General features: G+C 43.8%; 1 protein-coding gene across 1 annotated transcript in view; it reads right to left on the bottom strand.

Moving 5' to 3' along the window:
* LOC110529018 (voltage-dependent calcium channel subunit alpha-2/delta-3-like) overlaps positions 1–23274 on the bottom strand; it is an 83555-nt gene that overhangs the window by 41678 nt on the left and 18603 nt on the right. The window contains exons 6-13 of the mRNA XM_036983997.2: positions 21017–21148; positions 20181–20241; positions 19606–19756; positions 19264–19338; positions 19066–19155; positions 14928–15041; positions 1642–1720; positions 280–425 (exon numbers count right to left, since the gene is read on the bottom strand). Of these exons, the coding sequence (XP_036839892.2) occupies positions 280–425; positions 1642–1720; positions 14928–15041; positions 19066–19155; positions 19264–19338; positions 19606–19756; positions 20181–20241; positions 21017–21148 (848 nt within the window). The remainder of the gene's footprint in view (positions 1–279; positions 426–1641; positions 1721–14927; positions 15042–19065; positions 19156–19263; positions 19339–19605; positions 19757–20180; positions 20242–21016; positions 21149–23274) is intronic.

Raw genomic sequence — 23274 nt, forward strand, 5'->3', positions numbered from 1 at the left:
AGACAGACACTCAACAGACAGTCAGCCAGACAGACAGTATATCATCATTCTGCACACAGAAGAGCAGAACAAGTCAAACTGGAAAATCCAGTCAAATGAATGAAGCTCATAATGAGGAATCCCTTGTGTAGCATGAAGAGGACTGATCAGAGAGGACACACACACGGACACACACACACACACACACGGACACACACACCAACGCACAAGCACATACACATGCGCACACATACAGTACATTATGTACACACATGTACACTCATGCCCTTTTCTACTCACTATGATACTCCCAGTGCTGTCCATGTAGGCCTCTGTCCAGACCGTGTCATGTTCATGATCGATGACTTTAGGACGACTCATAACATGAAGATACCTCATCACATTTTCCTGTACATCAGCAAGTGTGGAGATCTGACTGAAATACCCTGTGGCAACACACACAAGCACGCACACACAGACACACACACACACGCACGCACGTGCACACGCATACACAATGTATCACACTAGGGGTATTTCCCAGTAAGTGTGTGTTACTGTGAGTGTCAGAATAAAGTTAGAGTAGCTGGGCTGTGTAATCCCACAGTGATCACTTTTCCTGACTGTGACTTTCCCAGTCCAGAGCATTCACCTCTCATCTGGAGCATGGGCACACGGTAGCCATTAGCGGCAGGTGTCCAGGGGGAAAGTCTCTGACAGAAAGAGGGATTAGGCAGGTATGGCCCCTGAGCCCTGTGTCTCCACTAACACTCCATTCTGCACACATCAGCACAGCCAATCTACCCAACACACACTCACGCCCACATATTATATCCTTCCTGTTTGGCCCTGTCCGGGGGTGTCCTCAGATGGAGCCACAGTGTCTCCTGACCCCTCCTGTCTCAGCCTCCAGTATTAATGCTGCAGTAGTTTATGTGTCGGGGGCTAGGGTCAGTTCGTTATATCTGGAGTACTTCTCCTGTCCTATCCGGTGTCCTGTGGGAATTTAAGTATGCTCTCTCTAATTCTCTCTTTCTCTCTTTCTTTCTCTCTCTCAGAGGACCTGAGCCCTAGGACCATGCCTCAGGACTACCTGACATGATGACTCCTTGCTGTCCCCAGTCCACCTGGCCGTGCTGCTGCTCCAGTTTCAACTGTTCTGCCTTATTATTATTGGACCATGCTGGTCATTTATGAACATTTGAACATCTTGGCCATGTTCTGTTATAATCTCCACCCGGCACAGCCAGAAGAGGACTGGCCACCCCACATAGCCTGGTTCCTCTCTAGGTTTCTTCCTAGGTTTTGGCCTTTCTAGGGAGTCTTTCCTAGCCACCGTGCTTCTACATCTGCATTGCTTGCTGTTTGGGGTTTTAGGCTGGGTTTCTGTACAGCACTTTGAGATATCAGCTGATGTACGAAGGGCTATATAAATAAATTTGATTTGATTTGATATTCACACACAGCCAATCTACCCAACATACATTCACACACAGCCAATCTACCCACCACGCCCACACATTCACACACAGACAATCTACCCAACACACACTCATACCCACACATTCAACATACCATCACAGTAATAGTATACATGTGCTGTGTAGTGTATTTGGTACATGGTGTATGTGGTTATTATACAATTTTTAAGAAAAGACAAACCTTTATTAGCACAGGCCATCCATTTCATGTTATCAGCAAAGGCAGACTCTCGGCCAATCAGGTAAGGGAATATGCGCACCTATTTGAAGAAGAAAGGGACATCAGCCATTTACAGTGTGGTGATTTAAATAGAGAATACATAAACATGTGCACTGATGGAATCACATGGTGCTCCATTTTCCTGAGAGGAGAGGAGTGGAGATGAGATGAGAGGAGGATTAAAGTATAGTCTACTACCGAAGAGAGGAGAGGAGTGGAGATGAGAGGAGGGTGGATAGATGTATAGTCTACTATTGAAGAGAGGAGAGGAGTGGAGATGCGATGAGATAAGAGGGGGGTGGATAGATGTATAGACTACTACCAAAGAGGAGAGGAGTGGATATGAGAGGAGAGGATGGATGTATAGTCTACTTCCTCTGTCGTGGCCAAAAGTTTTGAGAATGACACAAATATTAATGTTCACAAAGTCTGCTGCCTCCGTTTGTATAATGGCAATTTGCATATACTCCAGAGTGTTATGAAGAGTGATCAGATGAATCGCAATTAATTACAAAGTCCCTCTTTGCCATGCAAATGAACTGAATCCCCCAAAAACATTTCCACTGCATTTCTGCCCTGCCACAAAAGGACCAACTGACATCATGTCAGTGATTCTCTCGTTAACACAAGGACAAGGCTGGAGATCACTCAGTCATGCTGATTGAGTTTGAATAACAGACTGGAAGCTTCAAAAGGAGGGTGGTGCTTGGAATCATTGTTCTTCCTCTGTCAACCATGGTTACCTGCAAGGAAACATGTGCCGTCATCATTGCTTTGCACAAAAAGGGCTTCACAGGCAAGTAAATTGCTGCCAGTAAGATTGCACCTAAATCAACCATCTATCGGATCATCAAGAACTTCAAGGAAAGCGGTTCAATTGTTGTGAAGAAGGCTTCAGGGTGCCCAAGAAAGTCCAGCAATCGCCAGGACCGTCTCCTAAAGTTGATTCAGCATTGTGATTGGGGCACCACCAGTACAGAGCTTGCTCAGGAATGGCAGCAGGCAGGTGTGAGTGCATCTGCATGCACAGTGAGGCGAAGACTTTTGGAGGATGGCCTGGTGTCAAGAAGGGCAGCAAAGAAGCCACTTCTCTCCAGGAAAAACATCAGGGACAAACTGATATTCTGCAAAAGGTGCAGGGATTGGACTGCTGAGGACTGGGGTAAAGTCATTTTCTCTGATGAATCCCCTTCCCGATTGTTTGGGGCATCCGGAAAAAAGCTTGTCCGGAGAAGACAAGGTGAGCTCTACCATCAGTCCTGTGTCATGCCAACAGTAAAGCATCCTGAGACCATTCATGTCTGGGGTTGCTTCTCAGCCAAGTGAGTGGGATCACTCACAATTTTGCCTAAGAACACAGCCATGAATAAAGAATGGTACCAACACATCCTCCGAGAGCAACTTTTCCCAACCATCCAGGAACAGTTTGGTGATGAACAATGCCTTTTCCAGCATGATGGAGCACCTTGCCATAAGGCAAAAGTGATAACTAAGTGGCTCGGGGAACAAAACATCGATATTTTGGGTCCATGGCCAGGAAACTCCCCAGACCTTAATCCCATTGAGAACTTGTGGTCAATCCTCAAGAAGCTGGTGGACAAACAAAAACCCACACATTCTGACAAACTCCAAGCATTGATTATGCAAGAATGGGCTGCCGTCAGTCAGGATGTGGCCCAGAAGTTAATTGACAGCATGCCAGGGCGGATGGCAGAGGTCTTGAAAAAGAAGGGTCAACACTGCAAATATTGACTCTTTGCATCAACTTCATGTAATTGTCAATAAAAGCATTTGACACTTATGAAATGCTTGTAATTATACTTCAGTATTCCATAGTAACATCTGACAAAAATATCTAAAGACACTGAAGCAGCAAATTAATATTTGTGTCATTCTCAAAACTTTTGGCCACGACTGTATTGTCTACTACTGAAGAGAGGAGATTAGAGGAGAGGAGGGTGGATGTATAATCTACTACCAAAGAGAGGAGAGGAGAGGAGAGGAGAGGAGAGGAGAGGAGAGGAGGGTGGATGTATAATTTACCACCGAAGAGAGGAGAGGAGATGAGAGGAGGGTGGATGTATCGTCTACCACCAAAGAGAGGAGAGGTGGAGATGAGAGAAAAAGAAAGTAGAGGAGAGGAGGGGGGATGTATAGTCTACCACTGAAGAGAGGAGAGGAGAGGGTGGATGTATGGACTACTACAGTACTGTTTGTGCCTCACAATGAAAGACCCAGCACTCAGTATAGCTCTCTGTCTTTCTTCTTTTCCTTGCTTTTCCTTTCCTTTCCCTTCCCTTCATCTCTGCTCTCCTCTCTCCTCTCCTGCATCCTCTTCTCATTTTCATTATGTTTCCTTCCTCTTGCTCTGTTTGTTGCTCATCCATATGATCTGCATGTCTGCGCTTAATTAGATCTGTGTGTATAAACCAAGGTTGACAGCACAGAGAAGCAAGAGACAGTTAGAATTTTCTCTGTGGCATCCGCCAGCCACGGCTCAGAGTGAACGGCTGCCAAATACTGCCCCTCCGGGTATGTGGGGGGATGGAGGTTACACTGCCAGATACTGCTCCTTTGTGCCGAGTCTGCCGACACACACATGCTTGATAGGATTGGACAAAAGGGCCCCAAGATGTTGTTTTTATTGCACTGTGAATAGTACAGCAGCCCATTTAATTTAAATTGCATTTGTTTAACGTTTTCACCAAGTCGTTTGTCACAGTGTGGCCTCCTGCCAGAATGACCCTCCAATAGAGAGCCAGCCTGGGGCGACAGAGGCAGAGACTGAGAGGCAGAAGCAGGGAGAAGAGTATGTTGGTGCTATGAGGAAGAGAGGGACTCTAGTCCGTATGTAGTCAGTCTGGGGCAGAGGCAGAGGAAAGGCTGAGGATAGATACATGAGGAGAGAGGAGATCTACCATATGGAGAGACAGCCTCGGGCAGTATAGATTGGCAACGCGCATGCCCCACCTTGGATCTGTCTTTTTCAGCCATCTACTTCCTGTGTCTGAATAGTGCCAAATCCACCTGTCACTGAAATCTCATTGGATTAATTGCTTTCATTTTACTAATGCAACTGTTTCAAACTCTTGCTTGTGCCTGTCCTTTTTTCGACCGCGGAAATCAAATCAAATCAAACTGTATTTGTCACATGCGCCGAATACAACATGTGTAGACCTTACAGTGAAATGTTTACTTACAAGCCCATAACCAACAGTGCAGTTCAAGAAGAGTTAAGAAAATATTTACCAGAAAATCGAAAGTAAAAAATATTAATAAAGAGTAACACAATAAAATAACAATAACGAGGCTATATACAGGTACAGGTTAGTTGAGGTAATTTGTTGGGGGGGGCAATGTAATTGTTCAGCAGTCTTATGGCTTGGGTGTAGAAGCTGTTATAGAGCCTTTTGGTCCTAGACTTGGCGCTCCGGTACCGCTTGCCGTGCTGTAGCAGAGAAAACAGTCTATGACTTGGGTGACTGGAGTCTCTGACAATGTAATGGACTTTCCTATGACACCACCTTATATAGGTCCTGGATGGCAGGAAGCTTGGCCCCAGTGATGTACTGGGCTCATTTATGTCTGGAAGTAGCTAGCAAGCTAGCCAACATTAGCAAGCTAGCTTGGGTGCTGGACTGGACTGCAGACCCTTGCTGTAGACTCCGGACCTTGGATCATCACTGGAGGCTCCGGGCCATGGATCATCACTGGAGGCTCCGGGCCATGGATCATCACTGGAGGCGTCGGGCCATGGATCATCACTGGAGGCTTCGGGCCATGGATCATCACTGGAGGCGTCGGGCCATGGATCATCACTGGAGGCGTCGGGCCATGGATCATCACTGGAGGCGTCGGGCCATGGATCATCACTGGAGGCTCCGGGCCATGGATCATCACTGGAGGCTTCGGGCCATGGATCATCACTGGAGGCTTCGGGCCATGGATCATCACTGGAGGCTTCGTGCGTGGAGCAGGCACAGGACGTATCAGGCTGGAGACACGCACTGGAGGCCGGGTACATGGAGCTGGCACAGGATATACTGGACCATGGAGGAGCACTGGAGGTCTGGAGCATAGAGCTGGCACAACCCGTCCTGGCTGGATGCTCACTTTAGCCCGGCAAGTGCGGGGCGCTGGCACAGGACGCACTGGGCAGTGAAGGCGCACTGGAGACATAGTTTGTATGGCCGGCGCAGGATATACTGGGCCGTGGTGGCGCACTGGAGACACAGTTTGTATGGCCGGCGCAGGATATACTGGGCCGTGGTGGCGCACTGGAGACACAGTTTGTATGGCCGGCGCAGGATATACTGGGCCGTGGTGGCGCACTGGAGACACAGTTTGTATGGCCGGCGCAGGATATACTGGGCCGTGGTGGCGCACTGGAGGTCTGGATTTTTTTTTGTGGCTGCCTCTCGTGCTTCCTTCGTGGTCGCGAACCCCCAGGGTGTCGTCGTTGTTCCTCCCTCGCTGCCTCCGTCTGCTCCCATGGAAGGCGATCCCTTCCGGCCTTGATCTCCACCCACATCCAGGATCCCTTACCATCCAAGGGCACCTCCCATGTCCAGGATGTCTGCTCCTCCTGGCCACGCTGCTTGGTCCTTTGGTGGTGGGATCTTCTGTCACGTTCGTTGAAAGATGGATATACCCAAAGCGCAGTGTGGAAAGTGTTCATGATTTTTAGTACTGAACTCCGACAAAACAACAAAATACAAACCGAACATAAAGTTCTGCAGGGCTAGACAGCAACTATGCAAAAACAACATCCCACCCTATAAGGAGGGAAAAAGGGCTGCCTAAGTATGATCCCCAATCAGAGACAACGATAAACAGCTGCGTCTGATTGGGAACCATACTAGGCCAACAAAGAAATAGAAACATAGATTTGCCCACCCAAGTCACACCCTGACCTAACCAAATAGAGAATAAAAAAGGCTCTCTAAGGTCAGGGCGTGACAACATTTAATCCACTTTAAATTCAGGCTGTACCACAACAAATTGTGGAAAAAGTCAAAGGGTGTGAATACTTTCTGAAGGCACTGTACAAACCTTATTTTTGTTCATCAGAAAGTGTGAATAACTCACCACAGGTTAATGAGAAGGGTGTGCTTGAAAGGATGCACATAACTCTGCATTGTTGGGTTGTTGACACGCCCTGATCTGTTTCACCTGTCCTTGTTATTGTCTCCACCCTCTCCAGGTGTCACTTGTTTTCCCCAGTGTATTTATCGCTGTGTTTCCTGTCTCTCTGTACCAGTGTATTTATCCCTGTGTTTCCTGTCTCTCTGTACCAGTGTATTTATCCCTGTGTTTCCTGTCTCTCTGTACCAGTGTATTTATCCCTGTGTTTCCTGTCTCTCTGTACCAGTGTATTTATCCCTGTGTTTCCTGTCTCTCTGTACCAGTGTATTTATCCCTGTGTTTCCTGTCTCTCTGTACCAGTGTATTTATCCCTGTGTTTCCTGTCTCTCTGTACCAGTGTATTTATCCCTGTGTTTCCTGTCTCTCTGTGCCAGTGTATTTATCCCTGTGTTTCCTGTCTCTCTGTACCAGTGTATTTATCCCTGTGTTTCCTGTCTCTCTGTACCAGTGTATTTATCCCTGTGTTTCCTGTCTCTCTGTACCAGTGTATTTATCCCTGTGTTTCCTGTCTCTCTGTACCAGTGTATTTATCCCTGTGTTTCCTGTCTCTCTGTACCAGTGTATTTATCCCTGTGTTTCCTGTCTCTCTGTACCAGTGTATTTATCCCTGTGTTTCCTGTCTCTCTGTGCCACTTCGTCTTCTATGTTTAGTCAAGTCAACCAGCGTGTTTTTCCCCAAACTCCTTTTGCTATTCTCTTTTTCTAGTCCTCCTGGTTTTGACCCTTGCCTGTTTTTGGACTCTGTACCCGCCTGCATGACCATTCTGCCTGCCTTGACCACGAGCCTGTCTGCCACTCTGTACCTCCTAGACTCTAGTATGGTATTGACCTTTTTGCCTGTCCACAACCATTCTCTTCCCTACCCCTTTGGATTAGTAAACATTGTAAGACTCCAGCCATCTGGGTCTCGCCTTGTGCCTTGATAGTTGTATTGGAGAAAGTCTCTATCTTAAATCATTTTCGACACACAGTCTGTGCCTGTATTTAGTTTTCATGCTAGTGAGGGCTGAGAATCCACTCTCACATAGGTACGTGGTTGCAAAGGGCATCAGTGTCTTAACAGCATGATTTGCCAAGGCAAGATACTCTAAGCACAGCCCAATCCAAAAAATCTGGCAGTTGCTTCTGATTAAATTCAATTTTCACAGAACTGCTTGTTGCAATTTTGAGGCTCTCTTGTTCAGATATTGTTAAGTGGACTGGAGGCAGGCATGAAAGGGATAACGAATCCAGTTGTTTGTGTCATCTGTTTCAAGAAAGTACCTGCATAATTGTGCACCCAACTCACTCAGGTACTTCGCTGTATCACATTTGACATTGTCTGTAAGCTTGAGTTCATTTGCACACAAAACATACAATGATGGAAAGACCTGTGTGTTGTCCTTGTTAATGCAGACAGAGAAGAGCTCCAATTTCTTAATCATAGCCTCTATGTCCCGCACACTGAATATAGTTACGGCGAGTCACAGTATTCCTAGATTCAGATCATTCAGGAGAGAAAAAAACATCACCCAGATAGGCCAGTTGTGTGAGAAACTCGTCATCATGCAAGCGGTCAGACAAGTGAAAATTAAGGTCAGTAAAGACAACTTTAAGCTTGTCTCTCAATTTCCAAAAAACATATCAAAACGTTGTCCCTTGATAACCAGCGCACTTCTGTATATTGTAAATGCGTTACGTGGTCGCTGCCCATATCATTGCATAGCGCAGAAAATACACAAGAGTTCAGGGTCCTTGCTTTAACAAAGTTAACCATTTTCACTGTGGTGTCCAAAATGTCTTTCAAGCTGTCAGGCATTCCCTTGGTAGCAAGAGCCTCACGGTGGATGCTGCAGTGTACCCAAGTGGCGTTGGGAGGAACTTCTTGCACACGCGTTACCACTCCGCTATGTCTCCCTGTCATGGCTTTTGCGCCATCAGTACAGATACCAACATGAGCAGCAGCTATGTTTGGCTACATATGGACTGTTAGTGGAATTCCCACGAGAGTAACGGTTAATGTGATTGGATGTTAATTATTTTACTAGGCTACTTGTAATGCACTCTATGTGTAGTGGGTGCGGAGTCAGGCGCAGGAAGCAGAGGGTAAAGAACAATGTTTTATTCCGACGCAGGGAAAATGGTCACGCCAAACACCAGGCGAAAGAACAAGACCGGCCCAAAACCAGGACCCAACCAGTCCGGAGAAAAACAAAGGAAATCGCACAACCACAAACATGAACAGAGGAAAAATAAGCCTGCACAAAGAGCAGGCGGGCCTTACCGTCTTAAACAGCCCAACTAAAACCTAAACAAGAAACAGGTGTAACCAATAAGACAAAACCAACAGAAAAGGGAAAAGGGATCGGGGGCGGCTAGTAGACCGGTGACGACGACCGCCGAGTGCCGCACGAACAGGAAGAGGAGCCACCTTCGGTGGGAGTCGTGACACTACCTGTATTTGACATTGTTATTTCACTGAACACTAGCTGGTTTAATTGTATTTTTGGCAGTGAAACGAGGCTAACCAGGCAAGGGAAACCTCACCCAAATGTATGGAAAATATAAATGAACTGTTTAGTATAAATACTGTAGTATTACTATAGCTAAACCATATATATAAATACTATATTATAGTATTTACTGTAGTGTTTTGTGGACATTACTGTAGTGTTTTTGTTTTATCTTTAGAAGTGGGAGCTTTCTTCTTGACAAAACCTACGGGACAATTACAAAAATAGCACTTTTTTCATAACCTGTAGGTAGGAACTGGAGTCTAAACGGATAGATTTTCTATAACCTGTAGGCCTGTGAGGAACACAATATGGTCTATACTTGATATGTAAGTTGATCATGGGTGGCACACAAATTGGGATATGGGGAGGGGAATGGATGGGGTATATATGCAACTTAAATACTGTAGTATTACTATAGTTAAACTATAGTGTTTTTGCTGACTAGTGTAGTATTCTACAGTACACTATGAAATGATATAGTAAGCACTACACATGATCGAGGGATACTACAGTGTGGAGTTTAGTATTCTACAATATACTACAAAAGTATATAGTAAGCACTACATGATCAAGGGACACTACATTGTGTAGTATAGCATACGACAAAATTCTATAGTAACAACTACACATGATCAAGGGATACTACAGTGTGGAGTATAGTACAGAATTCTAGAAGTACATTAGTATTCTATTGTAAACTGTAGTATTTTTGCATGTGGGGAGTCTGTTGCTTTAGCCAGGGAAGCCAAGTGAGAGTGCACTCTGGGCATTTGTAAATTCAGATCATTGTCAGATTGTCCGTTTGTAAATTCAGAGCATTTCACTCTGGGAGCGTTCAGAGCGCACACTGGATGCTCTGGCCAAGGAGTAGGGTGACTTGAGCGTTCTGACCTTACAACAGCAGTCAAGCACCCAAGCTAACTGGCTAGCTACTTCCAGACACAAATGAGAGAACACCTCACTCTGACCATTTTACTCGCCCTAGCAGAGCTGGTTAAAAAGTTTTCATTTTATCCAGAGCGGTGGTGATTGTATATGTGCTGCTTGCAACATTGCTCAACATTTTCTTAACATTTGTCATAATTAGTTAAAGCAATGAATTTGTATCCGCTCTCGTTGCATATTTTCCGCCATTTTCTTCAAATCTGAAAACGTTGTGAAGCCACGCCCATTTCCTGAAGAATTGCATTATGGGCCCTATAAGTACGGAAATGATGTCCACTGTGTATACTTCGTATTTTGGCGAATGTAGTACAACATCTGGGAACTTTTGACATACTAACTCTATCCATACTATGACCAATATGCATACTCTATACACAATTTATGTCAAAAACAGTGAGGTTAGTATGAGTATTCAAACACAGCTAATATCTTTCCATTGAATCTATGAACGCTAAAGCTTTGTTGGGGATTTAACGCACCGCCTCGACACATGTAAGAGAAGAAAGATAACTTTATTTTGATGGGTGTTTTTGTGGAATTGAGAAAAGTCATAATTTAATAAAGTTCAAATGTTTACACATTAGATGCGCTGAAATGAAAGCAACTTCCGAAAATGAACACTGATTATAGTGATACTTTGATCTCACAAACAATGTAAAGTATGTTTAGGTAGGTGTAATCTAGAACCAAAGGTGTTGATTTTTTTAAATCCGAGGGTATTCTGCTATTGACACTTGTTGAATTATGCAAGAGAACGTGACAACAGTAAATAATAAAGCCGTCTAGGCAGTGCAGGTGTAATCATGCAAATGAAGCACATACGTTTCTTCATTTTAACAAAATATTTAAAAAATACCTGTGACAATAAGAATATGAGTGGATTTTAAGAATATATATATATATATATATATATATATATATATATATATATATTTTTTTTTTTTACAATAAATGTAATAGCTGAATTCCCACCAAAAGCCCTGAATCTGATGGATTACAAAAATTAAACTGTTGCGTTTATTAGAATTGTTAATAAAAAAAAAGTTTAACCATTTTGATTGCAGTAGAGGCAGGGAGAAGGCTGTGGATACGGAAGGAGGGAGGGGCTCTAGAGCACAGATAACCAGCCTGGGGCAGTATAAGCAGAGAAGACAGGAGGAGAGAGGCTCTAGAGTACATCCAGTCCTCTTCCTCTAGCAAAGCACATGCAGGAGCAGAGTTCACTGTCTGCATGAGTGGCTGATTGAGCCAGACCAATCTGTTAAGGTGGATGGAGGTCAGACAGACAGATGCCACTGAACACCTGATGAGATTCCTCTCCTCACTTTCCTCTAAAGGATGGCTGGAAAGTCCATCCACAGTCCCTCCATTATGACTATTTACGTCATCAATGTAGGCTTTACGAAATGTTGTATGTTGCAGTTAATTGTAGATTTACTGTGCTAAAAGCTGTAACTGAATAATAAGAACTACATTTTTCTCCAAACATCAAAAAGGAAAATCAAACAGCCATATAATATCCATGATTTTAAAATGGTACACTTGCAATGGCTGCCTGGTATTGTGATGCAATAATTTTCATGGTATTTTGGAAAGTTCTTTCAACTGATGGTGGACTGCCATGGTAATGTAGAATATTCATTCAAATGATACTAACTAATGTGGCTTATACAATGAAATACATTTTTTGTAATGTCAGTTGAGGTGACTCAACAAATCACATGGTTGTGACTAGAGGGAGTGCAGCTACGACCGGAAGTGCCTTTTCATAGCAGGTTAGGAGATCATTTTAGCTCCAAAGGGCCGTCCATACGAAGGACAATAATGATAAAAATATTTGTTTATATTCAAGTGAACAGGAGCGTTCACACAACGATAACTACAAAATGAATGGAGAACGATTTTTTATTTTTTCACCTTTATTTAACCAGGTAAGCTAGTTGAGAACAAGTTCTCATTTACAACGGTGATCTGGCCAAGATAAAGCAAAGCAGTGAGACACAAACAACAACACAGACTTACACATGGAATAAACAAGCGGTCAATAACACGATAGGAAAAAAACAGTATATACAGTGAGTGCAAATGACGTGAGGAGGTAAGGCAATAAATAGGCCATAGTAGCGAAGTAATTACAATTTAGCAAATTAACACGAGTGATGGATGAGCAGATGGTGATGTGCAAGTAGTGATACTGGTGTGCAAAAGAGCAGAAAAGTAAATAAAAACAATGTGGGGATGAGGTAGGTAGATTTGGTGGGCTATTTACAGATGGACTATGTACAGCTGCAGCGATCGGTTAGCTGCTCAGATGGCTGATGCTTAAAGTTAGTGAGGGAGATATAAGTCTCCAACGTCTGCTACTAAAAAAATAAACATGAATTATTATTATTATTATTTTTTTAATAAATGTTTTTTTTCTCCGCAATTCGTTCCAGTCATTGGCAGCAGAGAACTGGAAGGAAAGACGGCCAAAGGAGTTGTTGGCTTTGGGGATGACCATTGAGATATATCTGCTGGAGCGCATACTACGGGTGGGTGTTGTTATTGTGACCAGTGAGCTGAAATAAGGCGGGGCTTTACCTAGCAAAGACTTATACAGTGGGGCAAAAAAGTATTTAGTCAGCCACCAATTGTGCAAGTTCTCCCACTTAAAAAGATGAGAGAGGCCTGTAATTTTCATCATAGGTACACTTCAACTATGACAAACAAAAGGAGAAAAAAAATCCTGAAAATCACATTGTAGGATCTTTAATTAATTTATTTGCAAATTATGGTGGAAAATGTCCGGCAAGTGTCTTCACTGACATTTTCAACCTCTCCCTGACCGAGTCTGTAATACCTACATGTTTTAAGCAGAACACCATAGTGCCCAAGGAAGTGAAGATAACCTGCCTAAAATGATTACCGCCTGTAGCATTCACGTTGGTAGCCATGAAGTGCTTGGAAAGAGTGGTCATGGCTCACATCAACAACATCATCCTGGATATACTAGATCCACTCCAATTCGCATACCGTCCCAACAGATCCACAGATGACGCAATCTCAATCACATTCCACACTGCCCTTTCCCACCTGAACAAAAGGAACACCTATGTGAGAATGCTGTTCATTGACTACAGCTCTGCGTAGTCCACAAAGCTCATAACTAAGCTAAGGACCCTGGGACTAAACACCTCCCCTGCAACTGGATCCTGGACTTCCTGACGGGCCGCCCCCAGGGTAGGTAACAACATTTGCCACACTAATCCTCAACATAGGGGCTCCTCAGGGGTCTATGCGTAGTCCCCTCCTGTACTCCCTGTTCACCCACGACTGCATGGCCAGTTTGCTGATGACCCAACAGTGGTAGGCCTGATTACCGACAATGATGAGACAGCCTATAGGAAGGAGGTCAGAGACCTGGCAGGGTTGTGCCAGGACAACAACCTCTCCCTCAATGTGAGTAAGATAAAGGAGCTGATCGTGGACTACAGAAAAAGGCGGGAACAGGCTCCCAATAACATTGACGGGGCTGTAGTGGAGCAGGTTGAGAGTTTCAAGTTCCTTGGTGTCCACATCACCAACAAACTATCATGGTCCCATCAAACCAACACAGTCGTGAAGAGGGCACGACAACACCTTTTTCCCCTCAGGAGACTGAAAAGATTTGCCATGGGTCCCCAATTCCTCAAAGTTCTACAGCTGCACCATCGAGAGCATCCTACATCGCCTGATATGGCAACTGCTCATCTGACCATAAGGCGCTACAGTGGGTAGTGCGTACGGCCCAGTACATCACTGGGGCCAAGCTTCTTGCCATTCAGGACCTATATAATAGGCGCTGTCAAAGGAAAGCCCATAAAATTGTCAGACTCCAGTCACCCAAGTCACAGACTGTTCTTTCTGCTACCGCAAGGTAAGCGGGTACCGGAGCACCAAGTCTAGGACCAAAAGGCTCCTTAACAGCTTCTACCCCCAAGCCATAAGAATGCTGAACAATTAATAAAATGGCCACACGGACTATTTATATTGACACCCCCTCCCCTCCATTTGTATTGTACACTGCTACTTGCTGTTTATTATCAATGCATAGTCACTTTACCCCTACCTACATGTACAAATGACCTCGACTAACCTGTACCCCCCTCACATTGACTCGGTACCGGTTCCTCCTGTATATAGCCTCGTTATTATTTTGTGTTACTTTTATTATTATTTTTACTTAAGTTTATTTGGTAAATATTTTATTAACTCTTTCATGAACTGCATTGTTGGTTAAGGACTTGTAAGTAAACATTTTGCAGAAATGTCTAAACCTGTTGTATTCAGCGCGTGTGACAAATAAAGTTTGATTTGCACTTCATAACCTCTTGCCAAATGTATGACCATTTTAGAGAGACCTATTTCCCCAGATCCAATTTTGATGAATTCCCATATCTATTGGGTGAAATACCACACTGTGCAATCCCACCAGCAAGATTTGTGACCAGTTGCCACAAGAAAAGGGCAACCAGTGAAGAACAAACACCATTGTAAATACAACATATATTTATTTTCCCTTTTGTACTTTAACTATTTGCAGATCATTACAACACGGTATATATAATATTTTAACTGTCTTTATTCTTTTGGACTTTTTGTGAGTGTAATGTTTACGAGAGAGAGAGATCAATTTCTCACCTTTCTGTCTGGCCAGTTGAACTTGGCGAAAACATCATCGTACATCTGGGTGGCCCCGTCAGTCACCAGCATGATGGCCTGGCTACACACACTGCCATGCCCAGTCTGGTTAAACTACAGATACAAACACATTCAGGAAGAGAGTTGAGATATGTCAGTCACCAGCATGATGGCCTGGCTACACACACTGCAATGCCCAGTCTGGTTAAACTACAGATACACACACATTCAGGAAGAGAGTTGAGATTTGTCTGGGACTGTGTTGCACTTCAGTTGCAAAAATACAGGCTCGTGACTTGACTATAGTTATAGGCATTTTTTGGTTAATTGAAGTTCAGATGATTCATTTGTATAAATATACAGACAATTATCGACTAGATTATTTAAAACATTTCTAATAAGGAAACTCATTGAGTTGAACAAGATCTCCATCATCAGGAGAAAATGATGACCACTTTTGCACCATTATTCAGAGGGCCACCCACCAAAAATGTCTTGTTCCGTGACCCAAAAACAGCAGTGTAAAATTTCAGCAACAGTTTGTAGATAATGTTATGAACATGAATACGGTGTGATTAAAAACTAGAAGTGGCACATTATTTAGCTTTGAAATCACAGAGCATCTTGGAAATTTCCCAAGCAACGTTCCGACGTTGTTTCACCTTCGTTTCTTTTTTTGCACACTGGCGCACAGAATCAAATCAAATCAAATGTATTTATATAGCCCTTCGTACATCAGCTGATATCTCAAAGTGCTGTACAGAAACCCAGCCTAAAACCCCAAACAGCAAGCAATGCAGGTGTAGAAGCACACTATTTGTGTGTTCGTCCATGCATCAGCTCAAGCAACACGTGTTACTGTCATTGATCCAGATGAACCCCGAAATGAGAATGTTTTAACCAGGTACAGTACAGTGTGAAGACATTTTTGGCAGCTGTATAGAGAGCAATAGTAATGTCGTCTTTTTGTAGGCACTGACATCACCTGTCATGTGTGCTCCCTCTCGGCCTCTAGGTCACCAGGCTGCTCGTCTATGGCGCACACCTGTCACCAGCGATACACGCATTTGCCTGGACTCCATCACCTCCTTGATTACCTGTCCTTTATGTCACTCCCTTTGGTTTCTTCTCCAGTTGTCATTGTTTCAGGTCGGTGCGCTGTTTGTGTTTTCTTGTTTTGGTCATTTATTCATTAAATGTGTTCACTCCCTGAACTTGCTTCCCGACTCTCAGCGTACATCGTTACACCACAACGGTTCATTGGCCAAATTATGGGGAAATGAATGGTGTTTTTGGATAAATGTTTTTGGATAAATGCTGAAAACAAGGTCTGCGGTAAGCACAGGTTTAGGAGATCGTATACGTTATGTTCTGTGAGATAAAGATTATCAGCTAACGTACATTTTTGCGAATTTTGAAGCATTTGTCATAAAAAAACACTAAGGCTTCATAATTCATACAGGTCATGCTAACTGACTGGTATTACCTCCATAGAACAAAACGCATCAGATCTCCTAAGTGTGTATTAACCTCTGACCTTATTTTTGGCGTTTATCCCAAATCCCTATTCTTTCCCCATTTAATATCCCCCCTGGGGATGACTGTACGAACCAGACTTAACAAATTTAGGACTGCAAGGGTTTTAGGACTACAAGCTTGCGAGCTCTATTAAGCTTAGAGGGGCCATTGTTGCTCTGGCCTACTAGCGAAACTAAAGACAGCATAACGTTTGCTAGCTAACACAGCTCTCAAAACAAGAATGGTCCCGACACCTAAATAAAGAGCTGTTCTGCCATCTGAGAAAAATATATTTTGCATGTTTCTGCAAGGATGTACAACGGAACTTGTGTAAAAATTGTAACCGAGATGTAACATGGCAACCTCATAATGTTGCGAGGAGAAATGATCAAAAATGTGCTATGATTTCAAATCGTACCTTTGATTTATAATACTTAACTAATGTGCAGCTTTTACAAGGTTTGAATGACACAGTGTTTATATTCATAAAATCATCTATTAAAATGTAGAATTTTGCAGTTTTGTTTACTGGTTCACGGAATGCCTTTTCAGAAGCCTTTTTTTTGTGGATGGCCTTGGACCACATGGTCTTCACGACAGCCAGCTGACTATCTTCAAAAACAAGCACCATTTATCCACGGGGCATGTTCATCTGTCCTCTAATCCTTTCCCATCTCTGTCTTTGAGGCCTAGTCTAACTCTGAGACAGACCTGGGTTCATATACTATTTGAAATCATTTCAAATCCTGGGCTTGAGTTTTCCATGAGACAATGGAAGCAATATAATAGTCATACAAAATAAAAACCCTGCCCATTTGGCACTCCAGGCAGGCTAAAGCAAATGCTAAAGATTTCAAATAGTATTTGAACCCAGGTCCGCTTTGAAACTCAGCTGCCTGTCACCTCTGCCCTTGGCCATGCCTGTAATGTCTGTTTTCGTTGCTGATGTCTGATGATGTCCGATACTGGCGTCCCATCAGGGACTAAAACACAGATAATCTCTTTGTAAATAAACTGGGAAGTGCAGCCCACATTAATCTGATGGCAGAAGATGCATGGTGGTAATTAAATAGCTTATTGACCCGTGACAGAGGGAATGTGGAGAAATAGAGCTTTGTGGAGTGAGCACCATTATTGCCGTCTAAAAGCCGCTGAGCTGAGCATGGCTCTGCTCCCAAAACACACCGGCAGCGGCGTTTTGTAAGAGTGTGTGTGGAGACAGACATACATACACACACAGGATTACAATACCGCACGGACTGTCTCTCTTGACACACACTCATCCCTCACACATGCATGCACAGTGGTCTCCACACACACTGCAGATTACCACAAGTTGGCCATGCTCAGAGCATCCCTTAAAGCTAAAGAGTTACTGTAGATATGTCAAAGAGACCAATATAAACACAGCATATGGAGCAAATGATTTAAATGTATTTTGTCAACAATATGGTCAATGCTAAGAGCAGGTTTAGAGCTAGGCAGGTTTGTTGGAGGCAGAGAACTGTAAATAAGGCAGCATTGGATCAAACTAACAGCATTGAAAGCCTGTCCACCACAGTGAACTACACAGAAAATTAAAGATATACCACCCAGATATACCATAATGTTTAGAACAGATTCAGGGTAGAATACATGATACCATGGGAGGATTTGAGTTTTGACAAATGTGGAGATGATGGGAACATGTGGTGATCAGTATTATGGTCAAGGTGTGTTTTTGATCAGACCACAGTGCTGCTTCTAGTAGAGAAACACACAAACACCTCCAGGCAACCCTAGTCTTGATACACCACTAGTCAATTGCTTTCTACCTTCGATCTGCTCTGCTAAGGGATAGTATAGAGAATAAAATGGCCATAGCCCAGTTAGAATCCACCCCGTCCATTCACCAAGGTGGTAGCCTAGCCTAGAGTAGCAATGTATTTCACACTCAGCCTATTGGCCGCCTGATTACCATATTCATTGCACTAGATTTAATTAATTAGACAAATGCAGACGTTGAAGCCATGCTCCCAGGGCCCGGTGCAGAGCGGTGCGACAGACCGCTAGCCTGAAAACAGAGAGATAAGACCAGGAGCCTTTTATCTCCCCCGGCGTTGTGTTCCGATCATCCTCCTTATTAATCAGTACTGTTAATTACAACCATTAATCATCCTTCAGAATAGATGTGCCTGTGCTTGCAGGGCGGAATGGGGGACAGCAGGGATTGCGGCGAAGAGTTTCGAACGGTAGACAGGGAAGAGACGTATGTATGTAAGTATGTACACCTTACTGATGCTGCTCCGTTTAAATCACTCAATTAGGTTGGGAAGTGAAAACTACTGTGCCTGAACTAATTGCCTTTCTACTCAAACTTCTCTGGCGTGGATCCAAGTGTGTTTACGTATTTGTTGTTCAATCATGTAAAAAGTCATTCTGGAATTAAACCAAAGTCTGAGACACATATGAGAACCAATTTTTGTTTCAAGTTGTGTGTTTCATTTTGTCTCTGCTCTAGTATGTGATATGGATACGCAGGCGCAGTACATGTAACTACTGTATATTAGTCTGTGCAATATCTGTGTTGAACGGATGAATGAATGAATTCAGGGGGGTTAAAGCCAGAGGCTGAACTTACATCATTTAGAATGGTGAATGCTTCGGTAAGAGCATCACCCAGCAGACCAATCCCTTTGGCAAACAGCTTGTCCAGATGTTCTCTAAAATGCTAACAGGAAAGAGGTAAACATACAGTATGATTTGAGTGATAATCAAACACATTCCCTCTGATATGATCTACATACAATTATGTGTGTGTTAGTAGTGAGGATCTTACAGCTTTATTGTTTCTGTCTGCTCGTACCAGTGTACCATTCAGACAAGGCTCCACATAGTGAATCTCTTGATTGTACTGTGAACAGACATATGGAGAGGGTTAGCTTTGAGTGGAATATCACGATAAGAGTACAGACACACACACACATTCTAGACATACCTATTGATTTTCGATATGGTTTTAGCTATGAGGTAGGATAATCATAAACACGGTATAGAAAAACTAGCAGCAGAAACCCCATATAAACAGAGAAGCTAAAATGCCCCCCCCCCAACACACACAACCCACTCCAGCACACACACACACATACACACACACAGAGGTCAGTTCAATCAGACTGACAGCGATGATGTTGAAGAAGTCGTCGTCTCCCAGTGTGTCCAGTATAGAGGAGACAGTCTGTCTGGCGATGGTCAGTCTCAGGCCCTTCATACTGCCACTCACATCTACTAGAATCACCACGTCTTTAGGAGATGTCGCTGCCTGGATGTACCTGACCATGAAAGGATGACACAAGAATACACACACTAATCAGAATGTCAGTTCTATCTATCCATCTATCTATCTATCTATCTATCTATCTATCTATCTATCTATCTATCTATCTATCTATCTATCTATCTATCTATCTATCTATCTATCTATCTATCTATCTATCTATTTATTGGGGGTATATAGTGTGGCATAACAACACAAAACATGCTGCCCAACCTTGGACTGCAATGCAGCAAACACTGACTGGAATCAATGCAGCGCTAAAGCAACACATAACACATTAACAAAATCCACGACAGGGATCAAGATTTTGCCATAATATACGCTGCACAAACAAGTTAAGCATGATATTGTAGGCTACACAGCAAGAGGAATAACAGTTTCCTCATTGGCTAACGCTGACTTATTGTGAAAAAGCATACCATTTCCTGTTCCTGCAGTCAAAGGCGATGACTCCGTGTTCGTCTGGATGCCATTTGACCCCTGGAACCATGAGGAGAAAGACACGTAGCTAGATACACAGCGCATTACGTTACAGAGTCATACAGAGTGTGAAGACATTCCGGAGCCAACTACAGACTACAAAATGTCTTTAGAAATGGGGGTTCAATACGCAGGTCTGTCTTTCCTTGCTATGTGTGTCTCAATAGACATTGAGCGGAGAGTGGAGTCTAATGATGCCACATCTGTGAAGGGCACATGTCCTACACACTAACAATACACTAGTCTCATTGGAACTGATGCATAACATTATCCACACACAGTCAGGCAGGGCACATTGGTGGTGGGTGACTTTAAATGATATGACTGCAATGTGAAGGGAATTCGATGAAGGGCATTATATATGAAATAACACTTTCTGTATCACCTCTAATTTCCCATATATGTATCTGTGGTGTTATAGTACTGAAGTCAGCACGGCCACTGTCTGACGATCACTGTCAGTGCTCTAATGAACCCTTAGCTCTGCCTTAGCTCTGGACTGTGTTGCAGTGTGCCGCTGGCATCCTCTCTGATGGTCTGTAAAATTACAACATTAGCTAAATCACCCTTTGAGTGATTCCATTTCATTTTCTCCCACTTCTTACAGTGACTACTTCCTGCGTTTTGCCCCTCCCCCACTCTCCCCACACAAGCATGCACACACGCACGCACGCACGCACACACACACACACACACACACACACACACACACACACACACACACACACACACACACACACACACACACACACACACACAAACACACACAACTCACCGGGATACTGCCTAAAGAAGCCCTTGGCACTGCCAAAGTACTGCCATATCAGGGACGGATCTTTTTCAAAGTTATCCACAAACACTTTATTCAAGGCCTCTGACCAATACACCCCATTCACTATGGCAGGATCTGAGAGAGAGAGAGAGAGAGAGAGAGAGAGAGAGAGAGAGAGAGAGAGAGAGACTGTTCATTTTTTATTGTTTATTTCACTTGCTTTGGCAATGTAAACATATGTTTCCCATGCCAATAAAGCCCCTTAAATTTAATTGAATTGAGAGAGAGAGAGAGAGAGAGAGAAATAGAGAGGACATTGTTTTGGCAATGTTAACATATGTTTCCCATGCCAATAAAGCCCACTGAATTGAATTGAATAGAGGGGGAGGAGGGAGGGGAGAGAGACAGAGAAAGGGGAGGAGGGACTGTGTGAGAGAGAGAACACCAAATTTAGACTCTGCAGCAGAATTCTGCAAAAAAAATCCTCTGTGTACAACGTAAAACACCAAATAATGCACGCAGAGCATTTAGGCCGATACCCACTAATTATCAAAATCAAGAAAAGAGCCTTTAAATTCTACAACCACCTAAAAGGAAGCGATTCCCAAACCTTCCATAACAAAGACATCACGTACAGAGAAATGAACCTGGAGAAGAGTCCCCTAAGCAGGCTGGTCCTGGGGCTCTGTTCACAAACACAAACACACCCCACAGAGCCCCAGGACAGCAACACAATTAGACCCAACCAAATCATGAGAAAACAAAAAGATAATTACTTGACACATTGGAAAGAATTTACACAACAAAAAAAACAGCAGAATACCTGACCACTGTGACTGAACCAAAAATAAGGAAATATTTGACTATTTACAGACTCATTGAGCATAGCCTTGCTATTGAGAAAGGCTGCCGAAGGCAGACCTGGCTCTAAAGAGAAGACAGGCTATGTGCCCACTGCCCACAAAATGAGGTGGAAACTGAGCTGCTCTTCCTAACCTCCTGCCAAATTAGAGACACATATTTCTCTCAGATCACATAGACCCACAAAGAATTTGAAAACAACTCCCATATCTATTGAATACCACAGTGTGCAATCACAGCATGATTTGTGACCTGTTGCCACAAGAAAAGAGCAACCAGTGAAGAACAAACACCAGTGAAAATACAAAGTATATTTGTTGATTTATTTTCCCTTATGTACTTTAACTATTTGCACATCATTACAACACTGTATATAGACATAATATGACATTTGAAATTTATTTTTTGTTTTGGATCTTTTGTGAGTGTAATGTTTATTGTTCATTGTTTTGTTTATTTCACAATAAAGCCCCTTAAATTGAAATTGAAATTGAGATTCCAAAAGCAGAAGAACCCTTTAAGGTTCTAGATAACACCATTTTTTCTAAGAGTGTAATAACAAAGGTAATAATGGTCATAATCTCCATTAACACTGAACACAGGAGTGCTGGACCGTTGACCTTTGGCCTTTATTGACCCCTCTGGTGGAGGGACAAACAGTGTGACTAAATAATGCCCTCCCATCCTTCTGCTGCATGGTCTCCACACACACGCGTACGCACACACACACACACTGAGGCTCTCAGATAGCCTTCCATTGTGCAGAGAACAGAGAGGGGTGGGGGGCACTGAGGAGGCCATTATAGACAGACAAAAGAGACCCAGGGCTACACAGAGACAGGTGACACGATGAGCTATAAAACAAATAACAGCTGAACATTAAGTCACTGCAAGAGACACAACCCCATCCCTTCTTTTCTCCTCTCCTCACCCTTCCCTCTTCTCCTCACTCACTCCAATGTCTTTGAAAGGCCTGTAGTGTGACTGCTCTCTCTATCTTTGGGCCATTATGGATCCCTTCTCCACTGTCTACCCCTATCTCCACCCCCTTCCACCCTCTACCCCCTCCCTCTACCTCCGCCCTCTACCCCCGCCCTCTACCTCCGCCCTCTACCCCCGCCCTCTACCCCCGCCCTCTACCCCCTCCCTCTACCTCCACCCTCTACCTCCACCCTCTACCCCCGCCCTCTACCTCCGCCCTCTACCCCTGCCCTCTACCTCCGCCCTCTACCCCCGCTCTCTACCCCCTCCCTCTAACCCCTCCCTCTACCCACCTCCCTCTACCCCCCGCTCTCTACCCACTGCCCTCTACCCCCGCCCTCTACCTCCGCCCTCGACCCCCGCTCTCTACCCACCTCCCTCTACCTCCGCCCTCTACCTCCGCCCTCTACCCACCTCCC

Source organism: Oncorhynchus mykiss, chromosome 7, assembly GCF_057628025.1.
Source record: "Oncorhynchus mykiss isolate SJ-2025 chromosome 7, ASM5762802v1, whole genome shotgun sequence".
NCBI classification, from domain to species: domain Eukaryota; kingdom Metazoa; phylum Chordata; class Actinopteri; order Salmoniformes; family Salmonidae; genus Oncorhynchus; species Oncorhynchus mykiss.